At 58.1% G+C, this 27,504-nt stretch overlaps 3 protein-coding genes across 3 annotated transcripts; 2 read left to right on the forward strand and 1 right to left on the reverse strand.

Annotated features, from left to right (window-relative positions):
• Window positions 1-424: 424 nt before the first annotated feature.
• Window positions 425-2,799, forward strand: AMH (anti-Mullerian hormone). The gene is made up of 5 exons (XM_056112785.1): window positions 425-866; window positions 1,117-1,259; window positions 1,376-1,484; window positions 1,596-1,755; window positions 1,856-2,799. Exons 1-5 carry the CDS (start codon window positions 425-427, stop codon window positions 2,736-2,738), a joined length of 1,737 nt encoding a protein of 578 aa, XP_055968760.1. The 3' UTR covers window positions 2,739-2,799.
• Window positions 2,800-2,907: 108 nt separating this feature from the next.
• On the reverse strand, window positions 2,908-25,344 carry JSRP1 (junctional sarcoplasmic reticulum protein 1). The gene is made up of 8 exons (XM_056112994.1): window positions 25,159-25,344; window positions 24,763-24,948; window positions 6,130-6,223; window positions 5,579-5,619; window positions 4,438-4,552; window positions 3,945-4,121; window positions 3,438-3,532; window positions 2,908-3,359 (listed from the first exon to the last, which is right to left on the reverse strand). The coding sequence occupies exons 1-8, from the start codon at window positions 25,342-25,344 to the stop codon at window positions 2,922-2,924; spliced, it is 1,332 nt and encodes a 443-aa protein (XP_055968969.1). The 3' UTR covers window positions 2,908-2,921.
• Window positions 25,320-27,165, forward strand: OAZ1 (ornithine decarboxylase antizyme 1). The gene is given in 6 exon segments (XM_056112801.1): window positions 25,320-25,567; window positions 26,158-26,215; window positions 26,217-26,303; window positions 26,381-26,550; window positions 26,642-26,727; window positions 26,844-27,165. Coding segments are annotated over 6 exon segments (681 nt in total). The 5' UTR covers window positions 25,320-25,421; the 3' UTR covers window positions 26,978-27,165.
• The last annotated feature ends 339 nt before the right edge of the window (window positions 27,166-27,504 follow it).

Raw genomic sequence — 27,504 nt, forward strand, 5'->3', positions numbered from 1 at the left:
CTGCGCCGCTCTGCGCTCTGTGGGGGGAGGGGGTCTCCACAGGCGGAGATCACGTGTGAGGGGCCTTGGGGCTGCTGTGTGCTTAGGGACGGGGTCCCGCGACTCACCAGGACTCCCATTGTCCCTGCTGGGACCAGGATGGACCCCCCCAAAGCATGGGCAGGTTTGGGGTCCCAGGTGGGTGAGCAAAAGGCACCTCTACACCACCCCCCTGGTCCCCGGTCCTGTCCCCTCCCGGGCGAGCTCAAGGCCAGGCCCGCGGGCCGGCGCACACTATCAGGCTGATAGCCGCGGGAACAGAGGGGCTTTGAGTGCTCGCAAGTGGGGCGCAGCCCGGGTCCCCAAGGTCACCTCCTGCCCTCCCGCACACATTCCGCGCCCGGCCCATAAAAGCCGGGGCGCCCGACCCCTCACAGCACCCACCATGCGTGCTCCCCTGCTCTCCGGGCTGGCTCTGGTGCTGGTGGGCTTGGGGGCGCTGCTGAGGGCCGGGACCCCCACCGATGAGATGCCCAGCACCCCCGCTGTGCTGGGACCGCCAGCCCCAGACGCCGAGGGACTGATCTTCAGCTGGGACTGGGGGGGCCCTGACCCCTGGCCGCCGAGGTGGCCCCAGGAGCCTCTGTGCCTGCTGACGCTGAGCGAGGACAGCAGCGCCCCCCTGCGGGTGGTGGGGGCCCCGAGCGCCTCCGAGCAGGCCTTCCTCCAGGCCGTGGGGCGCGCCCACTGGGACCCCCATGACCTGGCCACGTTTGGGGTCTGCAGCGTGGGCCCCAGCCAGGCTGCCCTGCAGTCTCTGCAGCAACTGGGCGCTTGGCTCCGGGGGGCTGGGGGGCAGCGGCTGGTGGTCCTGCATCTGGAGGAAGGTACGTGAGCATCCCCGCCCCCTCCCTCAATCTGTTCTGGGGAGAAGCCCAGCAGGACCCCCCCCCCCACCCAGGGTTCAGGGAGGGCAGGTGGGACACCACACTCACACACTTGACAACTACGGGGACGCCCCGCAGCACCCCAACCTCTCCCACTAGGTCCCCTAAGAGCGAGGGCTTCCAGGCGTGAAAAAAGGGATGTGACCCCACGAGTCAGACGCCCCCTGCCCCCCCTGTCCCCCCGCTGCAGTGACCTGGGAGCCGGCACTTGCCCTAAGGTTCCAGGAGCCCCCACTGGGAGCAGCCAGCGCACCGGAGCTCGCGCTGCTGGTGCTGTATCCGGGCCCCGGCCCTGAGGTCACGGTCACGGGCGCCGGGCTGCGAGGCGCGCAGGTACCCGGGCGGGAGAGGCGGCAGCGGGCTCGGGGCCGTCCGGGGGTCCGAGAGAGGTGGGGCACGATGGACGTCCCAGCGCTGACCCGACATCCCCCCAACTCCCATCTCCGCAGAAGCTCTGTCCGTCCGGGGACACCCGTTACTTGGCACTGGCCCTGGAGCGCCCGTCGGGGGCCTGGCAGGGACGCGGGCTCGCCCTGATGCTGCGCACCCGCCAAGACGGTAGGCGCGCGCCCAGGGTCCCCCGACACTTGGGCCGCGGGGGAGCGGGCGGGGGGTCCTCGTCCCGAGGAGTCCCCGCGCCAGAGCCTGAGCCTCCACCCTTGCCCGCAGGTGCGGCCCTGAGCACGGCGCAGGCGCAGGCGCTGCTCTTCGGCCCGGGGTCCCGCAGCTTCCCGCGGCCCAGCCCGACCCTGTTCCTGCTGCCCGCGCCGCCGGCCGCGCCGCTGCCCGCGCACGGCCGCCTGGACACCGCGCCTTTCCCGCGGGCCAGGTGCGCTGGGCGGGGGGAAGCTGGGGGGGGGGGGCGCAGCGTGAGGGGATGGGGGTGTCATGGGGATCAACCCGAAGCTCACAGCTCCTCCCCGCCGCAGCCCGTTCCCGGAGCCCGAGGAGCCCCCGGCCCGCGCCGACCCTTTCCTGGAGACGCTCACGCGCCTGGTGCGCGCGCTGCGGGGGGCTCGGGGCCCAGCCTCGCCGGCCCGCCTGGCCCTGGACCCCGGGGCGCTAGCCGGCTTCCCGCAGGGCCTCACGGTCAACCTGTCGGAGCCCGCGGCGCTCGAGCGCCTGCTGGACAGTGGCCAGGAGCCGCCGTTGCTGCTGCTGCTGCCGACGGCCCGCTCCGGGGACCCCGCGCCGCCGCCTCCGCCGCCGCCGGGTCCCACGTCCGCCCCGTGGGCTGCGGGGCTGGCGCGCCGGGTGGCCGCCGAGCTGCAGGCGGCGGCCGCCGAGCTGCGGGGCCTCGCGGGGCTGCCGGCCGCCGTCCCGCCGCTGCTGGCGCGCCTGCTGGAGCTGTGCCCCGACGGCGCGGGCGAGCGGGGCGCCCCGGGAGAGCCGCTGCGGGCCCTGCTGCTGCTGAAGGCGCTGCAGGGGCTGCGAGCCGAGTGGCGAGGCCGGGAGCCGGGGCGCGGCGGGTCGCCGCGGGCACAGCGCAGCGCGGGCGCCGCCGACGGGCCGTGCGCGCTGCGGGAGCTGAGCGTGGACCTGCGCGCCGAGCGCTCGGTGCTCATCCCCGAGACGTACCAGGCCAACAACTGCCAGGGGGCGTGCGGGTGGCCGCAGTCCGACCGCAACCCGCGCTACGGCAACCACGTGGTGCTCCTGCTGAAGATGCAGGCGCGGGGCACGGCCCTGGCGCGCGCGCCCTGCTGCGTGCCCACCGCCTACGCGGGGAAGCTGCTCATCAGCCTGTCCGAGGAGCGCATCAGCGCCCACCACGTGCCCAACATGGTGGCCACCGAGTGCGGCTGCCGGTGACCCCCGCCCTCCCGCCCCGTATTTAATCCGTCCCGATCGCGCCCCAATAAAAGACCCAGCAAGACCCGGACGAAGTGCCCTTGCGTGGTTTTTTTTTTTTGAGGGGGGAGAGGAAGGGAGAGGTTGCGGCTCCGGGGGTCACCCCCCACCCCTCGATGGGCGGCCACTCCCTCCGGTCCAGGCTCAGTCCCGCCCTTTGCCAACGCGGTGCTTCCGGCCCAAACGCCGGTCCTCCTCGTCGGGGTGATGCCGCGAGGCCCAGGCCGGCCGCTTCCTGGGCTCCGGGTCCCCCGAGGCGCGCGCCCGCGGCCGGGGGTCCGGCTCTCGCGCCCTCCGCGGCTCCCTGGCGGCCCGGGGCTGCTTCTCTTCCCGCAGCCCGGAGTCTCGCCGCGGCCTCTCCTGCCGCGGCCTCTCCCTCCTGGGCGCCTGCTCCTTCTTGCGCTTCTCCTTGCGCTCCGGAGCTAAAAGGGGCGCGGAGTCCTCCTCCTCCTCCCCCGCGGGCTCCGCGATGTCCTCCTCTTCCTTCTCGGCAGCCTCCCCGCTCCCCGCAGCGTCCTCCCGCTCCTCGGTCCCGGCCGCGGGTGCCGGCGGTGGCGGGAGGATGGGCCTAGCTTCCTGCAGCTGCAAACAGTGGGGTCCTGTGGGGTGTCCGCCCCGTCCAGCCGCACTCCCTTCCCACCGCCTGGACGGTGCGCTTACCACGGGCGCCGCGGGCGCTTCTGGCTCCTTCGGGACTGAGCTCGGCGGGACCCCGGGCCCGGGCGCCGGGGCGTTGGCCACCCCTATCACAGCGTCTGGGGAAAGAGACCCATGAGCCTGGGGTTACTCCTTCCCGCCAGGTCTCCCTCCCCCCTTTATTGTCTTTGCTTGTTGGGGTGCTAGGGGCTCCCTCCTGGCTGTGCGCTCAGGGGTCACTCCGCATGGGAATCGGGGATTGAACCCTAGTCCGCTGTGTGCAAAACTAGCGCCTTACCCGGCCGCCTATTTCTCGGGCTACGCAAAAGGGTTTTTTTTTTTTTCTGTAGGTTTTGCAGTCTGATAATATCAGGGAATCCGGGGAGTGGGGGTGCACGCGGCCATCCTGCGGGGCCCAGAGGAGGGAGCTGAGCGCGCTTGGAGCGAGGGGGAGGCTTGGGGCGCAACAGAGGTTGGGGTGCAGGGTGACGCCCGCCCAGGCGGGGCCGCCTCTGTGAGGCCCCTGCTCACCGCGGCACAGCTGGAACCCCGAGCCCAGGAGCGCCACGAGCGAGGCGACCACCAAACACTTGTTGAGCGATAGAGACCCCCAGAGCGGCTGTTCCCGGGGCGGCGGCGGCGGTGGCGTCGGCGGGGGCTGCGAGGGTGGGGCGGGCTGCGTCTTCCTGCGCGCGGGGCTCCGGGGCGCTGCGAAGAGCAAGGGCCGCGCTGGGCACCAGGACCTCTGGCCAGCCCGAGCGCCGCTTGGCTGGGGCCAGCAGCTGCTTGGCGGCCCTCCCCGGCATGCCGAGAATATTCGAGACGACGACGATTAGCAAAAGCTTAGTCGCACCTTAGCATGAATTAGCGGCAACTCGGGTGCCGGGAGGCGGCAGACAAGACACTCAGCCACCAGGGCAACACCCCCAGGCACCAAAGGGGCCACCCAGGACGCTTGTGCCCCGCACGCACCCCAAATGTCAGCCCAGACACCCTCCTGCCTCCCCTGCAAGCCCTTTGGCACCTGCTCTCAACTTCTCCTTCCCGAGTCCTGGGTCCGTTTGAGAATCAGGCTCCATCGCTGTCTTCTTGGGCCCCACATCCGCACCTCCTGCAAGGCTGCCCTCAGCTGCCAAGTCCTGAGAACCAGACGGGGACCCCCAGCCCTTCGCTCTGAGGAGGGGTCCCAACCCAGAGAAGCCCACCTCTCTATGAGAAACATTCGGCCAGGGGGCTGGAGTGATAGCACAGCAGTGTTCGGCGTTTGCCTTGCACACGGCCGACTGGGGTTCGATTCCCATCATCCCATAGGGTCTCCAGAGCACTGCCAGGAGTAATTCCTGAGTGAATGAGCCAGGAGTAACACCTATGTATCGCTGGGTGTGACCCAAAAGCAAAAAAAATAAAGAACAAGAAATTTGCTTCCTGGGGACTGGAGCAACAGCACAGCGGGTACGGCATTTGCCTTGCACGCGGCTGACCTGGGTTCGATTCCCAGCATCCCATATGGTCCCCTGAGCACCGCCAGGGGTAATTCCTGAGCGCAGAGCCAGGAGTAACCCCTCTACATCGCCAGGTGTGACCCAAAAAGCAAAAAAAAAAAAAATTTGCTTCCATATGACCCAGCAATACTGCTCCTAGGAATATATCCGAATGGCTTGAAAACAATGTAGAAGGACTGGAGCACAGCGGGTAGGGCATTTGCCCCTTGTACACGGTGCGACCAGGGTTCGATTCCCAGCATCCCATAGGTTCCCCCGAGCACTGCCAGGAGTAATTCTGAGTGCATGAGCTAGGAGTAATCCCTGTGCATCGCTGGGTGTGACCCAAAAAGAAAAAAAAAAAGAAAGAAAACAATGTAGAAAAGCCATCTGCATGGGACTGGAGTGATAGCACAGCGGGGAGGAGGGCGTTTGCCTTGTACGAAGCCGACCCAGGTTCCATCCCCAGCATCCCATATGGTCTCTCCCCCAGCACCACCAGGAGCCACCAGGAGTTAATTCCTGAGTGTGGAGCCAGGAGTAACCCCTAAGCATCTCTGGGTGTGTCCCAAAAAGCAAAACGAAAAAAAAGAAAGAAAGAAAAAGAAACATATCCAGCCACCCCAGAGACCAAATGGGAATTCTAGCCCTCCCCCCCCCCCCCCCATTGCCCCTGGAACTCACCAGGGGCCAGCTGCTGGCATCTGCCCTCCGGGATACCACTGCTAATGCGAAAGAGAGGCCCAAGATTATGGGGAACCCTCCACCCCCCACCAGGCCTATCCCACCCTCTGCACAGCTGTGCTGGGCCCAGGCAGTACCCACTGCAATTCTCCAGCTAGCAGGCTTCAGGCACCGTGGCCTAAATCCCAGCCAAGTGAAGATGTCACCGCCTCCCCGGGGGAATGCTCAGGGGTTACTCCTGACTCTGCATTCAGCAATCACTCCCGGCAGTGCTTTGGGGACCCTATGGGATGCCGGGAATTGAACCCAGGTCAACCAACTGCCAGGCACATGGCCTATCCACTGTACCATCACTCCGGCCCCAGCAACATGTGTGTTTTGTGGGCCCCCAGGGGGGGCTCAGCGATAAGAGAGGTTAGCAAGAGTGTGTGCATGGAGCACATGTCAGGAATATACCATTTGGTTTGGCATGCACTGGGGGTGGGGGGACCACAAGCTCTGTCCCCCTGCAGCTGGTCTGCTCAGGGATCCCCACACCAAGACGGCCTTACCTGCTTGCAGGCTTCCCAGGCCTGTGTCCAGTTCCTCCAAGGCCCTGGCCGTCATGGAGACGCCCCCCGAGACAGCAGATACTCCAGGCTGAGGCTGAGGAGTGGCCGGCAGGTGACATTATTATTTTGGTCTGGTTTTGCTTTGGGGCCACACCAGCTGTGCTCAGGGCCTACTCCTGGTTCTGTGCTCAGGGTTCACTCCTGGTGGGGTTCAGGGGACCCTACCAGGTGCCAGAGATTGAACTGGGTCGGCCACGTGCAAGGCTGATGCCCTCCACGCTGTACTATGGTTCTGATCCCCGAGATTTTTTTTTTACCCTTTTTGAGTCACACCCAGAGATACTCAGGAGTTACTCCTGGCTCTGCACTCAAGAATTGCTTCTGGGGGTGCTCGGGGGATCCTATGGGATGTTGGGAATCGAACCCGGGTTGGCCGCTTGCAAGGCGAATGACCTACCCACTGTGAGGTTGTTGGTGTTTGAGCTACAGGGATGCTTGGGGAACTCTCTGGTACTGGGATGGAGCCTGGGTCCCCCACATGCACAGCCCCAAGTTCAGGGCTGGAGCTAGTACAGGAGGAAGGGCGTCACCTCATACAGTCCCCCTGAGCCCTGTCAGGAGTGCCCACTGAGCACACAGCCAGGATTAAGCCCTGAGCACAATCAAGTGTGTCCCCTCACCAAAAAATTAAAATAAAAGGGTCGGATGGGGCCGGAGCAATAATACAGCTGGGAGGGCGTTTGCCTTGCACACGACAACACAGGTTCGATCCCCGGCATCCTATATGGTCTCCCAAGCACTGCCAGGAGTAATTCCTGAGCATCACCAGGTGTGACCACAAAAGACCAAAAATTTTTTTAATTAGTTAAAGGGGCTGGAGCAATAATGCATCAGGGAGGGCATTTGCCTTGCATGCGGCCGACCCTGTTTCAATCCGGCCCCCTGAGAACCTCCAGGAATAAGTCCCGAGTGCAGAGCCAGGAGAGCCGGGAGTAACCCCTGACATTGCTGGGTGTGACCCCAAAGCCAAAAACAATCCCTACAAATGAAATCAAACGAGACCCACACTCAGCTCTGAACTTCTGCCCCAGCCCCACCTCAGTCTATGTTATTAGGCCTTTGGGGGCCACACCTGGCTATACTCAGGGCTGGGGATGGAACCCGGGTTCAGCCACGTGTCAGGCAAACTTCTTCCCTGCTGTACTATCATACCATCTCTTCTCGGCCTTTTATTGTGTCGTGGGGGAGCATATGGCTTCTGAGACCTGGGTGGCGGTTTGATATCTGCAGGGCACTGCCCGCCCTTAGACCCGCCCCCCCCAAACCCCGCTGACTGCCAGGGGACCCTCCCAACAGGCCAGCTGTGCCGGTCCCACCCACAGCATCCAGGAAGCTGCCTCGCCCAGAGGGGGCAAGGGCATGACTCAGCCACAGCTGGACCCCGTGTCCATCTGCTCCGCCTGCTGAGGCCAGCGACTATTTTTATCTGCTGCCCAGGCCAGCGGGACAGAGCATTCTGCGGCCCAGAAGCACCCCCAGATCTCTGCCCTCCACTGGGGTCTCTCTGTCCTTCTTTCCACAACTCGGACCACCTAATCCCCTGCCCCTGAGATCTGGCTCGGGGACCCCAAAGCCAGAACCCGCCTCACTCTGGCCTTGGCAAGGCAGGGGCCTGGGGGTGGGGGACCCCCAAGTTCACACCTTCTCCCCTAGGGCAAATGAGGAAACCAAGTCTGAGGAGGAGCTTGGCTTCCAGAGTCTGACAGAGTTTGGGGTGAAACCTGGTTCTGGGGCCCAAGGGGTAGGACAGCAGGGAGGGTATTTGCCCTGCACGCGGCTGACCCGAGTTCAATCCCCGACATCCCATAGGGTCCCCCGAGTCCCTCCACGAGTGATCCCTGAGCACAGAGCCAGGAGTCAGCCCTGAGCACAGCCCGGTGTGCCGCCGCCGTCCTCCCCAAAAGAAAGACAAAAACACAAAAGCACCATGATCTGTCAGCTGACCAGAGGCTGTTTTATTTTGGGGTCCCCGGTGACCCTGGCCCCTAGGCTGAGCGATCCCCACCCTGGGGGGCAAAGGTGACCCCCACCTTTTCTGCAGCTGAAGCCAAGTGGAGGGGAGTGGATGTCCCGAGGAGGGGGAGGGATCCCCAAGAGTCAGGGTGGGGCCCCCAGGAACCTCAGACACACCTCCCCGGAGTCTAGGGGCTGCCACCTCGGCCAGGCACCCCCAGTCCCACTTACCCCCAAGCCGCCGAGCAGGACCCGTGGACTGGCTGGAGTTGGGGGAGGCTGGCCGGGACGGGATAGACAGATGGACAGTGACAGGTGGCCAGAGCGAGAGCAGGAGGAGGGCCGCACGCGATGGCTTCTGGGCACCCTCCACCCCCACTCAGCACCAAGCCAAGCCCTTGGGACCCAAAGGATGTTACTTCCTGTCTTCTGCAAGCCTCAGAAAAGGGGGTCCCAGGACCCAGCCCCCCACCCCCACCCAAAGCTAATCTTTGTTCCTTTGGATCCAAGACACTGGGCTCGACCATTGTCGTCTCCGCCTCCGGAGCACAGGCCAGCAGAGCTTGGAGGCATCAGGGAGGGCTTCCTGAAAGAGGAGCTGGCTTCCGTCAGTGGACACTAGCACAAATGTCTCTGTGGTTTCACTTAAAAAGTGGGGCTACTGCTTTCCTTTCACATTTTTTGTTTTGGAGGGAGCACACTTGGCAGTGCTCAGAGCTGACTCCCGGCTCTGTGCTCTGACATCACTTCTGGGAGGTACAGGGTCCCCTTTGGGGTGTCAAGATCAAACCTGTGGGCCGGAGCGATAGTCCAGCGGGGAGGGCGTTTGCCTTGCACGCTTCTGACCCGGGTTCGATTCCCAGCATTCCATATGGTCCCGCAAGCACTGTCAGGAGTAATGAACCAGGAGTAACCCCTGTGCCTCGCTGGATGTGACCCCAAAAAGCAAAAAAACAAACAGACAAACAAAAGATCAAACTTGAGTCAGCCGTGTGCAAGCAAGGACCCTTGCGCCGCTCACTGTAGTCTTGCTCTGGCCCTTCACTTATTTCTTTATCGATTTCAGGGCCACACCCAGCGGTGCTCAGGGGTTTAGGGGTCCTTTCCAGTGGTGGTGGGGGACCATATGGTGCTGGGGCTTCAACCTAGGGCTCCCACAAACCCTCAGTTCTTTGAGCCACTTCCTGGTCCTGTCTTAGTTTCTTTTTTTCTTTTACATTTTTTATTTATTGGGGGTGGAGCGACAGTACAGCAGGTAGGGCGTTTGCCTTGCATGTGGCTGACCCGGGTTCGATTCCCAGCATCCCATATGGTCCCCTGAGCACCGCCACGAGTAACTCCTGAGTGCATGAGTCAGGAGTAAACCCTGTGCATCGCTAGGTGTGACCCAAAAAGCAAAATAATAATAATAATTATTTTTTAATTTATTTAATTCTTTTAATTGAATCAGCATGAGAAAGTTACAAACCTTTCTTGTTTGGGTTCACACCCGCTGATGCTCAGGGGTTCCTCCTGGCTCTGCACTCAAGAATTGCTCCTGGCGGTGCTCAGGGGACCATATGGGATGCTGGGAATCGAACCCGGGTCAGCAGCGTGCAAGGCAAACGCCCTCCCCGCTGGACTATCGCTCCAGCCTCGTCTTACAGTTTCAACAGCAGTTTAACTGATATAAAATACAAGCCTAACAATTCACTTTCTCTTCCTTTTGGGGGTATTGGGCCTCACCCAACGGTTCTCTGAGCTGACTCCTGGCTCTGTGCTCAGGGGTCACACCTGGTGGGGCTTGTGGAACCAGATGGGGTGCTTTAGACTGACCCCAGGTTAGCCATGTACAAAGCAAACAACCTACCAACTGGACCATCTGGTAGGTTTTAAGTGAAGGGTTTTTTTGTTGTTGTTGTTGTGGGATTTTTTTTTTTCATTTTGGAACACACCTGGTTATTCTCAAGGGTTACTCTAGACTCAGCACTCAAGAATTACTCCTGGGGTGCTTGGGGGAGTATATGAAGTGCCAGCAATCACAGTGCAAGGCAAACACCCTACCTGCTGTACTATTACTCCCTGTTACACACACACACACACACACACACACACACACACACCAACTAGTGGGTTATAAGCGAAGAATTTTGTGTTGAGCATCTGGCTGTCAGCCAGAAAAAGGAAAACGAGACACAGGACAGGACAGGACGGTCTCGTTATCTGTGGCTTATAGAGTGACTGGAACAGAGAATGGAAAGTCTGGAAGAAGGACAGAGGAAAAGAAATAAAAGGGGGACTGGAGCGATAGATAGCACAGCGGGTAGGGCGTTTGCCTTGCACGTGGTCGACCCGGGTTCGATTCCCAGCATCCCATATGGTCCCCTGAGCACCGCCAGGAGTAACTCCTGAGTGCAGAGCCAGGAGTTAACTCCTGTGCATCGCTGGGTGTGACCCCCTCCAAAAAAAGAAAGAAAGAAAGAAAGAAAAGGGGATAACAAGAAGTGGAGGACAAGTACTGTGGAATATGGGTGAAGGGCCTCAGGTACCTTGGTGGGGTAGAGAAGTGTTACAACTACAGGTCCAAGTTGCAGAGATACGCCTGAGAGAGAGCACAGTGGGGAGGGTACTGGCGCCGTGTAATCCCATCAACGGCCAAGATTCAGAGACTATAAAACCCAGCTCCCAGAAGAGAACAGCGCAGAGTCTCCTGGCCCTGCGCCTGGCTGTCCTTGCCGGGGCCCCTTGGAGGGGAGCGGGTCGAGTTTCCCTCCCCGCCCCGACCAGGGCTCAAGTAGCTGAAGACCTCCAGAACCAGCCACCACCATGCTGAGACCACTCTCCGCACACATGAAGGTACCGGCAGAGGGACAAAGCCACACGGGTTCCGGGGCCGAGATCTCCAAGCCTACTCGGATTGGGGCTGAGCATCCTCCACCCAGATCCTCCAAATTCCAGTAGACGGGGTTCACATCCACCAACTGGCCCCCTGGCGCCGTGTAATCCCATCACCGGCCAAGATTCAGAGACTATAAAACCCAGCTCCCGGAAGCGCGTGGCCGCATTTGCGGCTGCACGACATCTTATCATCTCATTCCTACTTTAGACAAACTGGCAGGCTACCGAATGTAACCTCCCCACACGGCAGAGTCTGGCAAACTCCCCGTGGCATACCCAATATGCCAAATACCAGTAACAATAAAGGGTCTCATTCTCCTAACTCTGAAAGAGCCTTGAAAGGCACTTTTTAAAAAAAAATCTCAGGGCTAGGACGAAGAGACGTTACTGGGGCCTTCTCGAGGCAATCGACAAATAACAGGATGGTTGTCCGATTGTGCGACCTGAGTTCAGTCCCCGGCACTCCACCCCGATTCTCACCGGGAGTGACCCCTGGGTACAGAACCAGGAGTAATCCCTGAGCACTGAAGGAAGGATGTACCCCCTCCCTAAATAAATAACTTGAACTCTGAGCAACCAGGAGAGTGGACAGGGTGGGGGGGAGGAGAGAGAGGGGGTGCAGGGGTCACTTGTGAGCAAAACTAGCCTGGGGCATGTTGAGGTATCAAGTCGTGATTCCCAAATATCACTGGTATGGGGCAAGGATATCAAGGGCAGACCAAGTTCATGTGGCATTAAAAGAGGTTGTGGATGAAAGTGGGAACATGGCGGGGTGGTGGGTGGGGGTCTGTGTGTGGTCATAGCCCGGGAAAGTAGAACCAGCACAGGAAGACACTTTGGAAATAAATCCAAACTCCTGACTGGGGCTCCTTGGTCAAGGGAGAGAGGGTTGAGTCAAATGCAAGAGTCCAGTCCCTGGGAGGGCACAGCCTGTACAAAGGTCCTGGGGTCAGACCAAGGGGCAGGTGGGAGGAGCAGCCAGGGGACAGGGCTGGAACAGAGAATGCTGGGAGCTCAGGGAGGGATGGGGCACCTAGGGGTGGGGCTGAGAAGGATATTTGCCTGCTGGAAGTGAGGACCCTGTAGGGCCTGGTCTGATTTAAAATTTAAAATTTATTGTAGGGGCTGGAGTGATAGCACAGCCGGTAGGGCTTTTGCCTTGAATGCAGCCGACCCGGGTTTGACTCCCAGCATCCCATATGGTCCCCTGAGCACCGTCAGGAGCAATTCCTGAGTGCATGAGCCAGGAGTAACCCCTGAGCATCGCTGGGTGTGACCCAAAAAGCCAAAAAAAAAAAAAACCTACATTGTTGGGGCTGGAGCAATAGCAAAGCGGGTAGGACATTTGCCTTGCATGCGGCCAACCCGGGTTCAATTCCCAGAATCCCATATGGTCCCCTGAGCACTGCCAGGGGTGATTCCTGAGTGCAGAGCCAGGAGTAAGCCCTGTGCATCGCCGGGTGTGACCCAAAAAGCAAAAAAATAAATAAAATAAATAAAATAAAATTTATTGTAGTGGGGCTGATGCAATAGTACAGCAGGTAGGACGTTTGCCTTGCATGCGGCCAACCCGGGTTCAATTCCCAGCATCCCATATGATTTCTGAGTGCAGAGCCAGGAGTAACCTCTGTGCATTGCTGGGTGTGACCCAAAAAGCAAAAAAAAAAAAAATTATTGTAGTGATAATACAGCAGGCGTCGGACCCTGGTTCAATCCCCGGCCTCTCATCTCCAAAATTAATTTGGTTTGTTTGGGCTCCGAGAGATGGGACAGTGGTTAGGGCACTTGCCTCACACAAAGTGATGCGGTTTGATCCTTGTCACCACATTGGGTTCCCTGAAGCCTCGCCAGGAGTGATCCCTGAGCACAGAACTTGGAGTCAGTCTTGAGCCCTGTGGGTTTTGTCCCCAAATCCCAAAATAAAAAAGGGCTGTAGCTCAATATAGGCTGAGCACATGCTTTGCATGTAGAAGTCCAGGCTTGGACCATCGGTACCGTCGGTCTATTTCCCCAAGCACCAGGACAAGAGCCCTGATAGATGTGGACTCTCCCCAAATACTGTCACTGTCACTGTCCTCCCTCCCGTTGTTCATCGATTTGCTTGAGCGGGCCCAGTAATATCTCCATTATGAGACTTTGTTGTTACTGTATTTGACATATTGAATACGTCACAGGTAGCTTGCCAGGCTCTGCCATGTGGGCGAGATACTCTCAGTCGCTTGCCGGGCTCTCCAAGAGGGGCGGAGGAATCGAACTCAGGTAGGCCATGTTGGCTGCGTGCAAGGCAAATGCCCTACCTGCTGTGCTATCGCTCCAGGCCCCCAAATACAATAAAGTAAAGCAAATGTATCTTTAAAAAAAATAATAATACAGGGCCTGGAGCGATAGCACAGCGGGTAGGGTGTTTGCCTTGCAAGTGGCCGACCCAGGTTCGATTCCCCACATCCCATAGGGTCCCCCGAGCACCGCCAGGAGTCATTCCTGAGTGCAAAGTCAGGAGGAACCCCTGTGCATCGACGGGTGTGACCCAAAAAGCAAAAAAATAACTAAAAAAAAATAATAAACACATAGTTAGGTCAGCGAGGTAACATAAAGAACCAGAAACACAGGCTTTATTTTTGCGGGGTGGGAGGGGGGTGATTCCCCAGGCTCCTGCTGTCAGGGAGCTCAGGGGTCACTCCTGGTGGGCTGCAGGAATTCTACGGGGTGCAGGTATAGAGCCTGGGTCAGCCTCCTGCAAGGCGGTGCCTTCCCTGTTGTGCTATCTCTCCAGCCTTCCTGCGCAGCCTTTATGAACACAGTGGAAAGCACCTTTGTCATCAGATGCTGGGACAAGCTTCAGGAATAGGTCTGCAGGGAGGACACTTGTCTAGCACGCCAGCCACCAAACCGGCTCAATCCGGGCCATCCTGTAGGGTCCCGAGCCCCTCCAGGAGTGATCCCTGAGTGCGCTGGGTGTGGGCTCCTGCCCCGAAAAGAGAGAGGGGAGAAGCTGGAGTGATAACACAGCGGGTAGGGCATTTGCCTTGCACGCAGCCCACCCAGGGTTCCATTCCCAGCATCCCATAGGGTCCCCGAGAACCACCAGGAGTGATTCCTGAGTGAAGAGCCAATAGTAACCTCTGTGCATCGCCGGGTGTGACACAAAAAGGAAAAAGAGAGAGAGAGAGAGAGAGAGAGAGAGAGAGAGAGAGAGAGAGAGAGAGAGAGAGAGAGAGAGGAAAATGCTGAGAAACCAGTTCCCAGGTGGGGGCTTGGCTCTGCTCTCTGGACCAATCCCTGATCACGGGGGCGACTTATCACATGCCCTTGCTTGGTGTGCGTTCTGCGGCTTATCAGCAACCAGCAGATGCCCTTGCACCCTTCCTGGCCATCTGGGGCACCCTGAGGAGTTTCCCTGTTTTCTCCTGGCTTTGCTTCAGTCACAAAAGCTTCTCTCCGAATTTCTGCTCCCCAAGTGGCCAGAAAGTGGGGCCAGTCAAAGCTGGGATTGGAGCAAAACAAACGAACAAGCAAGCAAGCAAAAAACGGGGCTGACCTGATAGCACAGCCGCTAGGGCGTTTGCCTTGCATGCAGCCGACCTGGGTTCGATTCCCAGCATCCCATATGATCCCCCGAGCACCCTGAGTGCAGAGTCAGGAGTAACCCCTGAGCATTGCCGGGTGTGACCCAAAAAGCCAAAAAAAAAAATGAAACAAACAAACAAACAAAAAAAAACCAAAGCTGGGGTTGGGGTGATTGATCACAGGAACACTCAATTTTTCTCTTTCTCTCTCTCTCTTGATTTTCAGGCTACAGATGGCGTGCTCAAGGGTGACTCCTGGTTGTGTGCTCAGAAATCACCTCTGGTGGGGCTTGGGGGGACCATATGGGGTATTGAGGTTCGAACCCGGGTTGGCTGTGAGAAAGACAAGAACTCTACCCATTGTACTGTTTCTCTAGCCCCTCTTTTTATTTCATTTAATTCATATTTTTTTGTTTTGGGGCCACACACAGCAGGGCTCAGGGATGACTCCTGGCTCTGCTGTTATCTATGGGATGCCGGGGAGTGAACCCGGGTCAGTCGCAGGCCAGGCAAGTGCTCTCTTGGCTGTCCTATCACTCCAGCTCCTTATTTTTGCTTTTTTTTTTCTTTTTTGGGTCACACCCGGCGATGCTCAGGAGTTACTCCTGACTTTGCACTCAGGAATCACTCCTGGCAGTGCTCGGGGGACCCTATGGGATGCTGGGAATCGAACCCTGGTCAGCTGCGTGCAAGGCTAACGCCCTCCCCGCTGTGCTATTGCTCCCTTATTTTTGCTTTGAATGGAGTCCCTGTGACTAACAATAATGTTTGCATTAGTTTTCCACCTGAGGGGTGTCTTTGCATCTATTTTAAAAAATAATAATAATAATTGTTATTTTAATGAATCATCATGATAAGTGAAATACCTTTACAGACTTACACATTTTCGTGATTATGTTTCAATCAATCAATGTTCTAGGGGACTGGAGCGATACACAGTGGGTAGGGTATTCGCCTTGCACGCGGCTGACCCAGGTTCGATTCCCAGCGTTTCATATGGTCCCCTCAGTACCACCAGGAATGGTTCCTGAGTTCAGAGCCAGGAGTAACCCCTGTGCATCGCTGGGTGTGACCCAAAAAGCAAAAAACAACAACAACGTTAGAGTACCCATCCCTCCACCAGTGTCCGTTCTGCACCACCAATATTCCCAGTATCCCTCCTGCCACCCCCACCCCTGCCCATCCCCTGCCTCTGTGGCAGACACTGTCACTGTCACTGTCCTCTCGTTGTTCATCGATTTGCTCGAGCGGCCCCAGTAACATTGTGAGACCTGTTACTGTGTTTGGCATATCTGTGTGGGCGAGATACTCTAGGTAGCTTGCCGGGCTCTCCGAGAGGGGCCGAGGAATCGAACTCAGGTCGGCCATGTCGGCCGCATGCAAGGCAAACGCTCTACCCGCTGTGCTATCGCTCCAGCCCATTCCCTCTTAATCTCTCCTTTTGGATGTTTTAGTTTGTCTTTGCATCTGTTCTTACCCAATTTTATACAACAAAATGTTTTCTTTTAGTTTTTTTTTTAATGTTATTATTGGGGCCAGAACAATAGTATAGTCGGTAGGGCATTTGCCTTGCTTGTAGCCGACCTGGGTTCGATTCCCAGCATCCCATAGGGCCCCCTGAACAATGCCAGGAGTAGTTCCTGAGTGCAGAGCCAGGAGTAGCCCCTGAGCGTTGCTGGGTGTGGCCCCAAAACAAAACAAACAAAAAAGTGCTATTATTTTCTTCTCTTCGGAATTTTTTAGTTTTTTGGATGCTCAGGGGTTACTCCTGGCCCTGCACCCAGAAATCACTCTGGAGAGCTTGAGGGACCCTCTGGGATGCTGGGGATTCAGCCAGGGTTGGCTGCATCCAAGGCACATGCCCTACCCATCCATTATACTGTCTCTTCGGCCTCGTTTTTTCTTTCTTTTTTTGGGGTCACGCCCAGCGATGCACAAGGATTACTCCTGGTTCATGGACTCAGGAATTACTCCTGGCCATGCTCGGGGGACCATATGGGATGCTGGGAATTGAACCCGGGTCGGGCCGCGTGCAAGGCAAACGCCCTACCTGCTGTGCTATCACTCCAGCCCCTGGCCTTGTTTTTTTGGTTTTAGGGCCACACCGGGCAATGCTCAGGGCTTGCTCATGGCTCTGTGCTCAGCGGTCACTCCTGGCAGAGCTCAGGGATTCTATGAGGTGCCAGGGATCAAACACAGGTTGGCTGGGTACAAGGCAGATTCCTTCCCTGCTGTCCTCTCTGGCCTCTGTTGTGTTTTTTTTTTTTTTTGGCTTTTTGGGTCACACCTGGCAATGCACAGGGGTTACTCCTGCCTCTGCACTCAGGAATCACTCCTGGTGGTGCTGCAGAACCATATGGGATGTCAGGGATCGAACCCGGGTCTGTTGTGTGCAAGGCAAACGCCCAACCTGTTGCACTATCTGTCCACCCTCCCTAGATTTATTTTTGTTGGGTTTGCCGCAGTGCTCAGGAATAGCTCCTCCCAGCCCTGTGTTTGGGGGACCACACGCAGTGTTGGGGCTCAAACCCAGGCCACCAACACGAACAGTCCAAGCTCAGTCTGTCGTGCTGTAGGTCTGCCTCCACAGATCCTTTTCAAAAATCAGTTTAGGCCAGAGAGATTGGAGGCCACTTACCTTGCACACCGAGAGTGACCCCTGAGCACTGCTGGGTGAGGCCTCCCCCCAAAATTTCCCCTGGATGAGGGGAATCTGGAGCGATAGGATGGCAGGAAGGGTGTTTGCCTTTTTTTTTTTCCTTTTGGTTCACACCTGGCAATGCATAGGGGTTACTCCTGGCTCATGCACTCAGGAATTACTCCTGGTGGTGCTTGGGCTGGAGCGATAGCACAGCAGTAGGGCGTTTGCCTTGCACCCAGCCAACATGGCCGACCCGAGTTCGATTCCTCCGCCCCTCTCAGAGCGCCCGGCAAGCTACCGAGAGTATCTCACCCGCACGGCAGAGCCTGGCAAGCTCCCCGTGATGTATTCAATATGCCAAACACAGTAACAGCAAGTCTCAAAATGGAGACGTTACTGGGCCCGCTTGAGCAAATCGATGAATAACGGGAGGACCGTGACTGTGACCATGGTGCTTGGGGACCATATGGGATGCTGGGGATTGAACCTGGGTCGGCCGCGTGCAAGGCAAATGCCAACCCACTGTGCTATCGCTCCAGCCCCTATCATTACATTTATCATTAACAAATATTGTCATGAATAGTCTTCCTGTGTTTACGCAAAGAACAACATTGCTCTATAGTAAAATATGAATTTTTATTTTATTAAAAGGTAAAGGCCCTCCCGTTGATCGTCGATTTGCTCGAGCGGGCCCAGTAACGTCTCCATTGGAGACTTTGTTGTTACTGTGTCTGGCATATCGAATACTCTCGGTAGCTTGCCGGGCTCTCCGAGAGGGGCGGAGGAATCGAACTCGGGTCGGCCATGTTGGCCGGGTGTAAGGCGAACGCCCTACCCGCTGTGCTATTTTTTATTTGCCTATAGGGGAATCAAAAAGCAGCTAATTCACTACAAATAAACAGAATTACCAGAAACTTTTGGCTTATAAGTAACTAAGACTATCTTGGGGAGGGGCTGGAGCGATAGCACAGCGGGTAGGGCATTTGCCTTGCATGTGGCCAACCCGGGTTCGATTCCCAGCATCCCATAGGGTCCCCCGAGCACCACCAGGAGTCATTCCTGAGTGCATGAGCCAGGAGTAACAACCCTTGAGCATCGCCAGGTGTGACCCAAAAAGCAAAAAAAAAAAAAAGACTAACTTGGGGAACTGTAACAGTGAGAGGAGGTAAAGCACAAAGGAAAGATTGAAGATAAGCTCAGGGGATTAGGGTTGTCATAAGAGCACTGTAAACTTCTCTAGGAGGAAGAAAAGGGTCAATTCACTGATGAAGCCTAAAATTTAGGGTCAATATTCAGCACTGGCCCCCGACCCCGCAGATGTCTAACCTTTATACAGGAACCTCCACACAGGATATCAGCAGTACCTGGGCCACGTCTCTGGCCCTCTGTTGACTGTTCCCGCAGTTCTATCCTCACCACCTCCAGGAAGCCCTCCACGATGACCTCTTTCACTCTAAGTCTGGAGGGTGGGTTTTGTGTTTTGAGTTCCCCAATCCCATAGTCTGATTGTCTGATTGTCTCTCTCAGGCCTCTGCTGGCCCCATAGGGCAACTGTCTCTGAGACCTGTGCTGTCTTCCAGCCTCCTACACCCTGGAGAAAAAACAATTTTGGACGGGCCCCTGTGGGTCCCTTTTAGGGATATGTGTATGATGGTCATTTCGGGGGGCAACTGTTGGCATCCAATCGCTGGGGCCCAGGAAAGTTACCCAACACCTTGACTGCCCAGATACCCCTGGCCAGTGCCCAGATGCCCCAAAACGGTGCTTAGATGTTCCCAGGGGATGGGGGATGGGCTTCCGTGTGGATGGTGAGTGTTCATCCCCAGACCCAAGGTCAGTGACAAAAGACTCCTTTGAGCCAGGTGGCATCTGAAAGTGAGCTGCTCTGGGGGTGTCGAGTCCCCCGTGCCCCAGAATGGAGAACAACCAGGTCCCCAACTCTGTTCCAGCTGCTTCGGGCCCTTTGCTGGGAGTGGCCAGACCAGCAACCCCCTCCCCAAGTGAGGATCCCTCCCCGGACTGTGGGGTCTCCTGATCTGTCCTTTTTTTTTTTTTTTTTTGCTTTTTTGGGTCACACCCAGCGATGCTCAGGGGTTCCTGGCTCTGCACTCAGGAATTATTCCTGGCGGTGCTTGGGGGACCATATGGGATGCTGGGAATCGAACCCAGGTCGGCCGCATGCAAGGCAAACGCCCTACCCGCTGTGCTATCACTCCAGCCCCAGATCTGTCCTTTTTTTTTTCTTTTTGGGTCACACCCAGCGATGCTCAGGGGTTCCTCCTGGCTCTGCATTCAGAAATTACTCCTGGAGGTGTTTAGAGGACCATATGGGATGCCGGGGATTGAACCCGGGTCGGCTGCGTGCAAGGCAAACGTCTTCCCTGCTGTACTATCACTCCGGCCCCTCCTGATCTGTCCTTACCACCTCCTATATTTCCTCTTTTGTCCTTTGACCTCTGCTGTGGTTTGATTTCTCTGTCTGGTTTGGGGGCCACACCCAGTGGGGGGCTGAAGGGGAGTCTACTCCTGACTCCAGGACCAATCCCAAACCCCTGTTCTTTATGGAAGAGGGCGAGGTGTAGGATTTGGGAATCATACCCAGTGGTGTTCACGAACTACTCCTGGCTCAGTGCTCAGGAATCACTCCTGGTTGTGCTCAACATTCACCAGCTCCTGGGGCGGCCATAGGCAAGGCGAGTGCCCTCCTCTTTGTACTATCACTCGAGCTCTGAAGCCACCCCCTTTTTTCAGGGGGTGGGCCACACCTGGCAGTGCTCAGGGCTGACCCCTGGCTCTGTGTTCAAGGGTCACTCCTTGTCAGTGCTCAGGGAACCATACGGGGGTCGAACTTGGGTCAGGCCCATGCAAAGTAAATGATGCCCTCCCTGTTGTAAAAAGTTGTGAAAATGTTGTAAAAATGTTGTAAAAATATCCTCCCTGTTGTAAAAAAAAAAAAAAAAAAAAAAAAAAACCAAGCTGCCGGGAACCTGAATTCATGCCCCAAATGGTCACAGTGAGGGCCGTGGGCTCTGGGCACACCCTCATATCCCCGTAAATTCTTCCCACAGCCCTGGATATTGCTGGGATGAACTGGGGAAAAGAAACATCCAAGTGACTGATAAACCAAGGGACGCGTCTACCAGCAGCTCCTGGCTCCAAAGCTCCCAAGTACCAGATTGCTGGCAAGGAGATGGCCGACCCGAGTTCGATTCCTCCGCCCCTCTCGGAGAGCCCGGCAAGCTACCGAGAATATTCGATATGCCAGACACAGTAACAACAAAGTCTCGAGAGGCGAAAGTAAAGGAAAAATCAGATTTTGAAAACTGGAACCCCTCTAGAGATTGGAAAAACGCAAGTCCTGGTCAGCACCAAGAACCAAGCAAGCAACGGGAAAAGTGGGGGTGGGGGTGGGGGTGTGTTTGACGGTTTGGGATGGACCACAGCATGTGGAAGAGCGCCCCCAAGAGGAACGGGCGTGCTCTGCAGAGAAATCCAGGACGGTTCTCCTAAACTAAAGCGCCATCACTGGGGCCTGAGCAATAGGACAACCCGGAGAGTTCTTTTTTTTTTTTCTTTTTCCTTTTTGGGTCACACGGGGCGATGCACAGGGGTTCCTCCTGGCTCTGCACTCAGGAGTTACTCCTGGCGGTGCTCAGGGGACCATATGGGATGCTGGGAATCGAACCCGGGTCGGCTGCGTGCAAGGCAAACGCCCTCCCTGCTGTGCTATTGCTCCAGCCCTACGGAGAGAGTCCTTGCCTTGCACACGGCCAACCCAGACTGGATCCCCAATACCCCTTGGCATTCTCCCAAGCTCCCTCAAGAGTGATTCCTGAGCACAGAGCCAGGAGTAACACCTGAGCAACAGTATAGCAGGTGAGATAGTCAGGTGTGTGTAACCTGAGTCCCCAGCACCCCGTAAGGTCCCTTGAGTCTGCCAGGAGTAACCCCGGAATACCACTGGGTACAGCCCCCCAACAAAACAAAAACAAGCCACGTATTCCACCAGCTACGTCTCTAAAGAAAGGCACTCATTTATCTTCGCTAGGGGAATTTTTTGGTGTGTGTGCTTTTTTGGGTCACACTCAGTGATACTTAGGGGTTACTCCTGGTTCATGCACTCGGGAACGATTCCTGGCGGTGCTCAGGGGACCCTATGGGATGCGGGGAATTGAACCCGGGTCGGGCCGCGTGCAAGGCAAACACTCTACCCATTGTGCTATCACTCCAGCCCTACGCTGGGGAAAATTTCTTTAGCAGCTGGGGGCCTGGAGAGAGAGGCCAGGGGCTAAGGCACTTATCTTGCAAGTAGCCAACCTAGGGTTTGATCCCTGGCACCCCAAGGCTCTCCTGAGCCCCACTGGAAGCTTGGGGAAGCCTTGGTGTGCCAGGCTCCCCCGAATGCAGAGCCAGGAGGTCAGCCCTGAGCACCACCTAGTGTGGCCAAAAAAAAAAAAAGAAAAGAATGGGGCTGGAGAGATAGCACAGTGAGTAGGGCGTTTGCCTTGCACACGGCCGACCCGGGTTCGATTCCCAGCATCCCATATGGTCCCCTGAGCACCATCAGGAAGTAACTCCTGAGTGCAGAGCCAGGAGTAACCCCTGTGCATCGCCAGGTGTGACCCAAAAAGCAAAAAGAAAAGAAAGGGGCTGGAGTGATAGCACAGGGTGTAGGGCGTTTGCCTTGCACGCAGCTGACCCGGGTTCGATCCCCGGCATCCCCTAGGGTCCCCAAGCACTGCCAGGAGTGATTCCTGAGTGCAGAGCCAGGAGTAACCCCTGTGCATCGCCAGGTGTGACCCAAAAAGCAAAAAGAAAAGAAAGGGGCTGGAGTGATAGCACAGTGGGTAGGGCATTTGCACTGCATGCGACCAAGCCGGGTTCTATTCCCAGCATCCCATATAGTCTCCCAGCACCGCCAGGAGTAATTCCTGAGTGCATGAACCAGGAATAACCCCTGTGCATCAGGGGTATGATGCAAAAAAATATTTTTTTGAAATTTTTATGGGGGTGCTCCGAAGCAGAGCTCTGAGGGCCTCCCAGCCAAATCCCCACAAGGCATTCGGGGCCCCAAATTGTTCCATGCTTATAAGGCAGTGATGAGTCAGCTCCGATGAGCTGGGGTGTCATCAGGCCTAGATTTCAACAGTGCTGGAGTAAGGAAGGTAACTGGGGATCCAACTTCCAGCCTTGCATGCACTTCAAGCTGTGCTCTAGTCCTTTTGAGATCACTCTCTGGCTCCTGTTATTTTTTCTTTTTTTTTTAAGTCTTTTTGAAAATTTATTTTGAGTTTTTGGGTCGCACCCGGCAGTGTCTCAGGGGTTACTCCTGGCTCTGCACTCAGGGATCACTCTTGGGGGGCGCTTGGGGACCATGCGGGATCCCGGGGACCGAACCTGGGTCAGCTGCATACAAGGCAAACGGCCTACCCACTGTACTATCACTCTGGTCCCCCCCTTTTTTTTTTAAGTTTTGTAATATTTATTCAGAAATGTAACTATATATATCATTTATGAACACTGACATTAATAATTGCTGAATTAATAAGAACTAATGACAATCAGTCATTTAGAAAAGATTTAATGGTTGACAAAATGAGGCATTTTCCCCTTAAAATTTAAAATTGGTTTATCTGTCTAGTAAATGACTATATATTTTATTTATTTATTTATTTTTGGGTCACACCTGGCGATGCAAGGGGTTACTCCTGGCTCTGCACTCAGGAGTTACTCCTGGCGGTGCTCAGGGGACTATATGAGATGTTGGGAATCGAACCTGGGTCGGCCACGTGCAAGGCAAACGCCCTACCCGCTGTGCTATCTCTCCAGCCCAAAAGACTATATATTTTAAAATAATTTTATTTAAAACATGTTGGGGGGCTGGAACAGTAATAGCACAGCGGGGAGGGCGTTTGCCTTGCACGCGGCCGACCCGGGTTCGATTCCCAGCATCTCATAGGGTCCCCTGAGCTACTGCCAGGAGTAATTCCTGAGTGCAGAGCCAGGAGTGACCCCTGTACATCGCCGGGTGTGATCCAAAAAGCAAAATAAATAAATAAATAATATTGTTTTTTATTTTTATTATTTTTATTGGTGATGGCTCGCCCACACTTAGCAGTGTGCTCAGGGCTTACTCCTGGCTCTGTGATCAGGGATCACTCCTGGTGGGCTTGGGGAATCTTATGCAGTGCGAAGGATGGAATCCAGGTTAGCTGAGTGCAAGGTAAGTACCCTACCAGATGTTCTACCACTCCACTTCTCCATCCTTTTTTACAAAAATACTTCTAAGAAAATTAGTAAGAAGTGGTGTGTGCCACACAGAGATATTCGTTGCTCTGAGGTTCATTTATTTTTATTAATTTTTGTTTGGGGGGGGGTCACATTTAGCTGTGCTCAAGGATTACTCTTGGTGGGGCTGCGAGGACCCTATGGGATGCAGGTGATCAAAGGCAGGCAGGATGCACAAGGCCAACACCTACGGCCTGTTAGTGTGGCTCAGGCTTCTCTGTGCAGTTCCTGTTCCACTATCTGTGGCCACTGACTGCTCTGCGAGGCCAGCAGGAATTGACTTCCGTACATCGGAAGTAGAAATGTATTTTTCCCTTGCCAAGACAGAAGATACAAAGCAGTGTCTGAAATCTGGACTTGTGCCTAAACCCTAAAGTTGGGGCTGGAGAGATCACAGTGAGGAAAGTGTGAAAAAGTCCCTTCAGGAGTGATCTCTGAGCACAGAGTCTGGAGCCAGTCCGGAGCACAGTGCCAGGCCTGACTCCAGAGCACAGAGCCAGGAGTGAGCCCTGAGCACAGCCAAGAGTGAACCTGGAGGGGCTGGAGCAATAGCACAGCAGGGAGGGCGTTTGCCTTGCACGAGGCCAACCCGGGTTCGATTCCCAGCATCCCATATGGTCCCCCGAGCACCACCAGGAGTAATTCCTGAGTGCATGAGCCAGGAGTAACCCCTGTACAATGCCGGGTGTGACCCAAAAAGAAAAAAAAAAGTGACCCTGGAGCAATAGTACAGTGGGTAGGGCGTTTGCCTTGTACACGGCCAACCCGGGTTCGATTCCCAGCATCCCATATGGTCCACCGAGCACCGCCAGGAGTAACTCCTGTGCATCCCCGGGTGTGACCCAAAAAAGAAAAAAAAAAACAAACAAACAGAGTGAACCCTGTGCACAAAGTCAGGAGTAAGCCCCTGAGAACAGCCGGCTGTGACTCCGAAATAAATGCCAGAAAACAAAAATTTGGGGAAAAAAAAAAACCCTATTAAAAAAAAAACCCCTCCCCCCACAAACCACCCTACTAGGACCCGGGAAGGACCCTGTTTTTTGCTTGACGAACGCGGACTGGGCTCGCCCCTAAAATTTCCCTCCGGCACCCGCAGGGGAGAATCTTCTTGTTGTTGTCTGTTTTTGGGCCCCGTCAATCCGGGTCTTTGAACTCGGAGCCTCCCATCACCATTTTCACCACGTAAACAACAACATTTCATCCCATTCACGTGCTTTCTCTGCTCCCGGCTCCCCAGTGCCTCGCTACGGTGGTTTCTGGGACCAACGGAGAAAGCGCCCCCTCCCCGAGGACCCCCGTCTCCACCCGGCTCTGGCCGAAAATGAGGGTCTCCGACGGGAAGGGGGCCGCTGGGGACCCCCAAAATCCCGAGTATCCGGGGTCCTTGTGGGCCCACGCCGCCAAGGAGACAGAGGCCCGCCGGGGAAAGGGACACTAGAGAGCGCGACAAAGACGCACGCAAAGCGGGGGGGGCCCCCAGAGACCACCCCCCCTCCCCCCGCGACAAAATCGGTCGGTCGCGACACCCCCGCCCCCCACGGCCCGGCGGTGGGGGCGGGACGGGGCGGGGCGAGCGCGGCGCGTTCCCAGCCCCGCGGCGGCCCCGCCCCTCCGGGGCCCCGCCCCGCGGAAGCCGCCTCCTGCCCAATCGGCGGCGCGCGCCCGGCCCCGCCCACCCCGCGGCCGCCAATCGGGCGCCGCGGGGGGCGGGCGCGCGGCGCGCTTTTTCCCGGCGGGCCCCGCGGCGGCCCCGCCCCGTGGCGCCGGGCGGCGTGAGGGGCGGGGCCCGGGCGCGGCGCCTATAAAGGCGGGCGGCGGCGGCGGCGCCATTTTGCGGACGGCGAGCAGCGGCGGCGGCGCGGAGAGGCGCAGCGGAGGTTTTGCTGGTTTCGGACCCCAGCGGCCGGATGGTGAAATCCTCCCTGCAGCGCATCCTCAACAGCCACTGCTTCGCCAGAGAGAAGGAAGGGGATAAACCCAGCGCCGCCGTCCACGCCAGCCGCACCATGCCGCTCCTCAGCCTGCACAGCCGCGGCGGCCGCAGCAGCGAGAGGTGAGCCCCGCCCCGCGCCCCCGCCGAAGCTTCCAGAAGCGGCGCGGCGGCGGGGGGAGGAGGAGGAGGGCGGGGCGCGGCCCGGGCCGGCCCGGGCGCCCCCCGGGCCGCGAGCTCCGCCCCTTTGTCGAGGCCACAATCGCGCTGGGGGCGGGTTCGCGCCGGGCGGGGGGGCGGGGCCGTCCTCTCCGCTCCCCGGGGTCCGGGTGGGGGCGGGGCAGCGTCGCGGGGGTCCCGCGAGGAGGGTCCGGGTGGACAGCGGCGGTGGGGGGGGGGTCCCAGAGCAGATTAAGGGACCGGCGGTGGGGGGGGAGGAGGAGGTTCTCTCGCGGGAGTTGATGGTTTTGGGGCGTTGGGCTGCGGGGAAGGGGGCCACGTGACGGGCTCGGGGCGGCCCGCGGGGACTTCGGGGGGGCGCAGGGGGATGGGTTAGAGGGGGATTCTGCCGGGCCGAGGTCCCGCTTTGGGGGTCCCGGCGGGATGAGGGGCGGTTCGGGGCCGGCCGGCCGGGGAATCTGCACCCGGTTCCCCGGGTCCGGGGTCCCCCCCGGCGGACGCAGCCCCCCGACCCGCCGCCGCCTTTGCTCCAGTTCCAGGGTGTCCCCCAACTGCTGCAGTCACCCGGGTCCAGGGCCTCGGTGGCGTTCCTGATGCCCCTCACCCACCCCCGAAGATCCCAGGTGGGCGAGGGAATAGCCAGAGGGATCGCAGTCCGCCAGCTAACTTATTGTACTCGGTGAGTGGCGGGGGCGGGGGGGGGGTCCCCGGCGCCCCTGGGCCCGGACCCTTGTGACCCCCGAACGCCGCCCGCAGGACCATCGGCTGGACGTGACCGAGGAAGGGACGAGCAGCCCGACGCGGATCCTGCACGTGCAGTCCCGGCTCACCGAGGCCAGGGCCGTCCACTGGCGGGCGGTGCTCAGCGGCAGCGGCCTCTACATCGAGATCCCGGGGGGCCCGCTGCCCGAGGGGAGCAAGGACAGGTGAGGCCCGGCCCGGCGGACGCGGCCCCCGGCCCCCCCCACCCCCTCCCCCGGCTGACGCCCCTCCCCCCTCCCCTCCCGGCCCCCCCAGCCTCGCGGTGCTGCTGGAGTTCGCGGAGGAGCAGCTGCGCGTGCAGCACGTCTTCATCTGCTTCCCCAAGAGCCGCGACGACCGAGGTGGGGCCCCACCCCGAAGGGGGCGGGGCGGGAGGGGTCCCCGGGGTGGCCTCCCCTCCCCCTCCCGCTCACCGCTCACCGCTCACCGCTCCCCCGCCCGCCCGCCCCGCCCGCAGCCGCCCTGCTCCGGACCTTCAGCTTCTTGGGCTTCGAGATCGTGAGACCGGGCCACCCCCTGGTCCCCAAGAGACCCGACGCGTGCTTCATGGCCTACACGATGGAGAGAGAGTCGTCGGGGGAGGAGGAGTAGGGGCGCCCCCCCTCCCCAGTCCCGCACCCCGGACCCTCGGCTCCGCCCCAGCCCCAACCCGGGTTTGCCCGCATGTTGTGATTGTGCAAATAAAACGCTCCGGATTAGCCGCTAGTTCCCGTGTAATAGTGTGTGTGTGACACTCAAGTACTTGCTTTAATTCTGAATAAAAGTTTCTATTTTACTTTGGTATCGCTGGTCAAGGCTGTTTGGGACGCCCCTGCCCGCGCTCAGAAACCCCAATAAAGTGACCTCAAGACCGTGCGGCTCAGTGGTGTTCACTTGGGGTGGGCGCCCCCTAGTAGTTCTGGGGGCTGCACGGGCTTCGTCCGCAAGGCCGCGGGGGTGGTCCCGTGCTCGTCTGCCATAAGGCCCCGGGGTGGCCGATGGGCTAAAGGCTGGCAGGGGACCCTTTGCCAGGTCTCATCTAACCCGGAGGGGGCTGGAAAGGGGCGCGGGGTGAGGCCTGCGCGGTAGGGGCTGTGGCGCCACCTGCCGGTCGCATCTGGGAGAGTCGCCCAGAGTCA

This window comes from Sorex fumeus, unplaced genomic scaffold (genome assembly GCF_029834395.1).
Source record: "Sorex fumeus unplaced genomic scaffold, SorFum_2.1 ptg000019l, whole genome shotgun sequence".
Taxonomy (NCBI): domain Eukaryota; kingdom Metazoa; phylum Chordata; class Mammalia; order Eulipotyphla; family Soricidae; genus Sorex; species Sorex fumeus.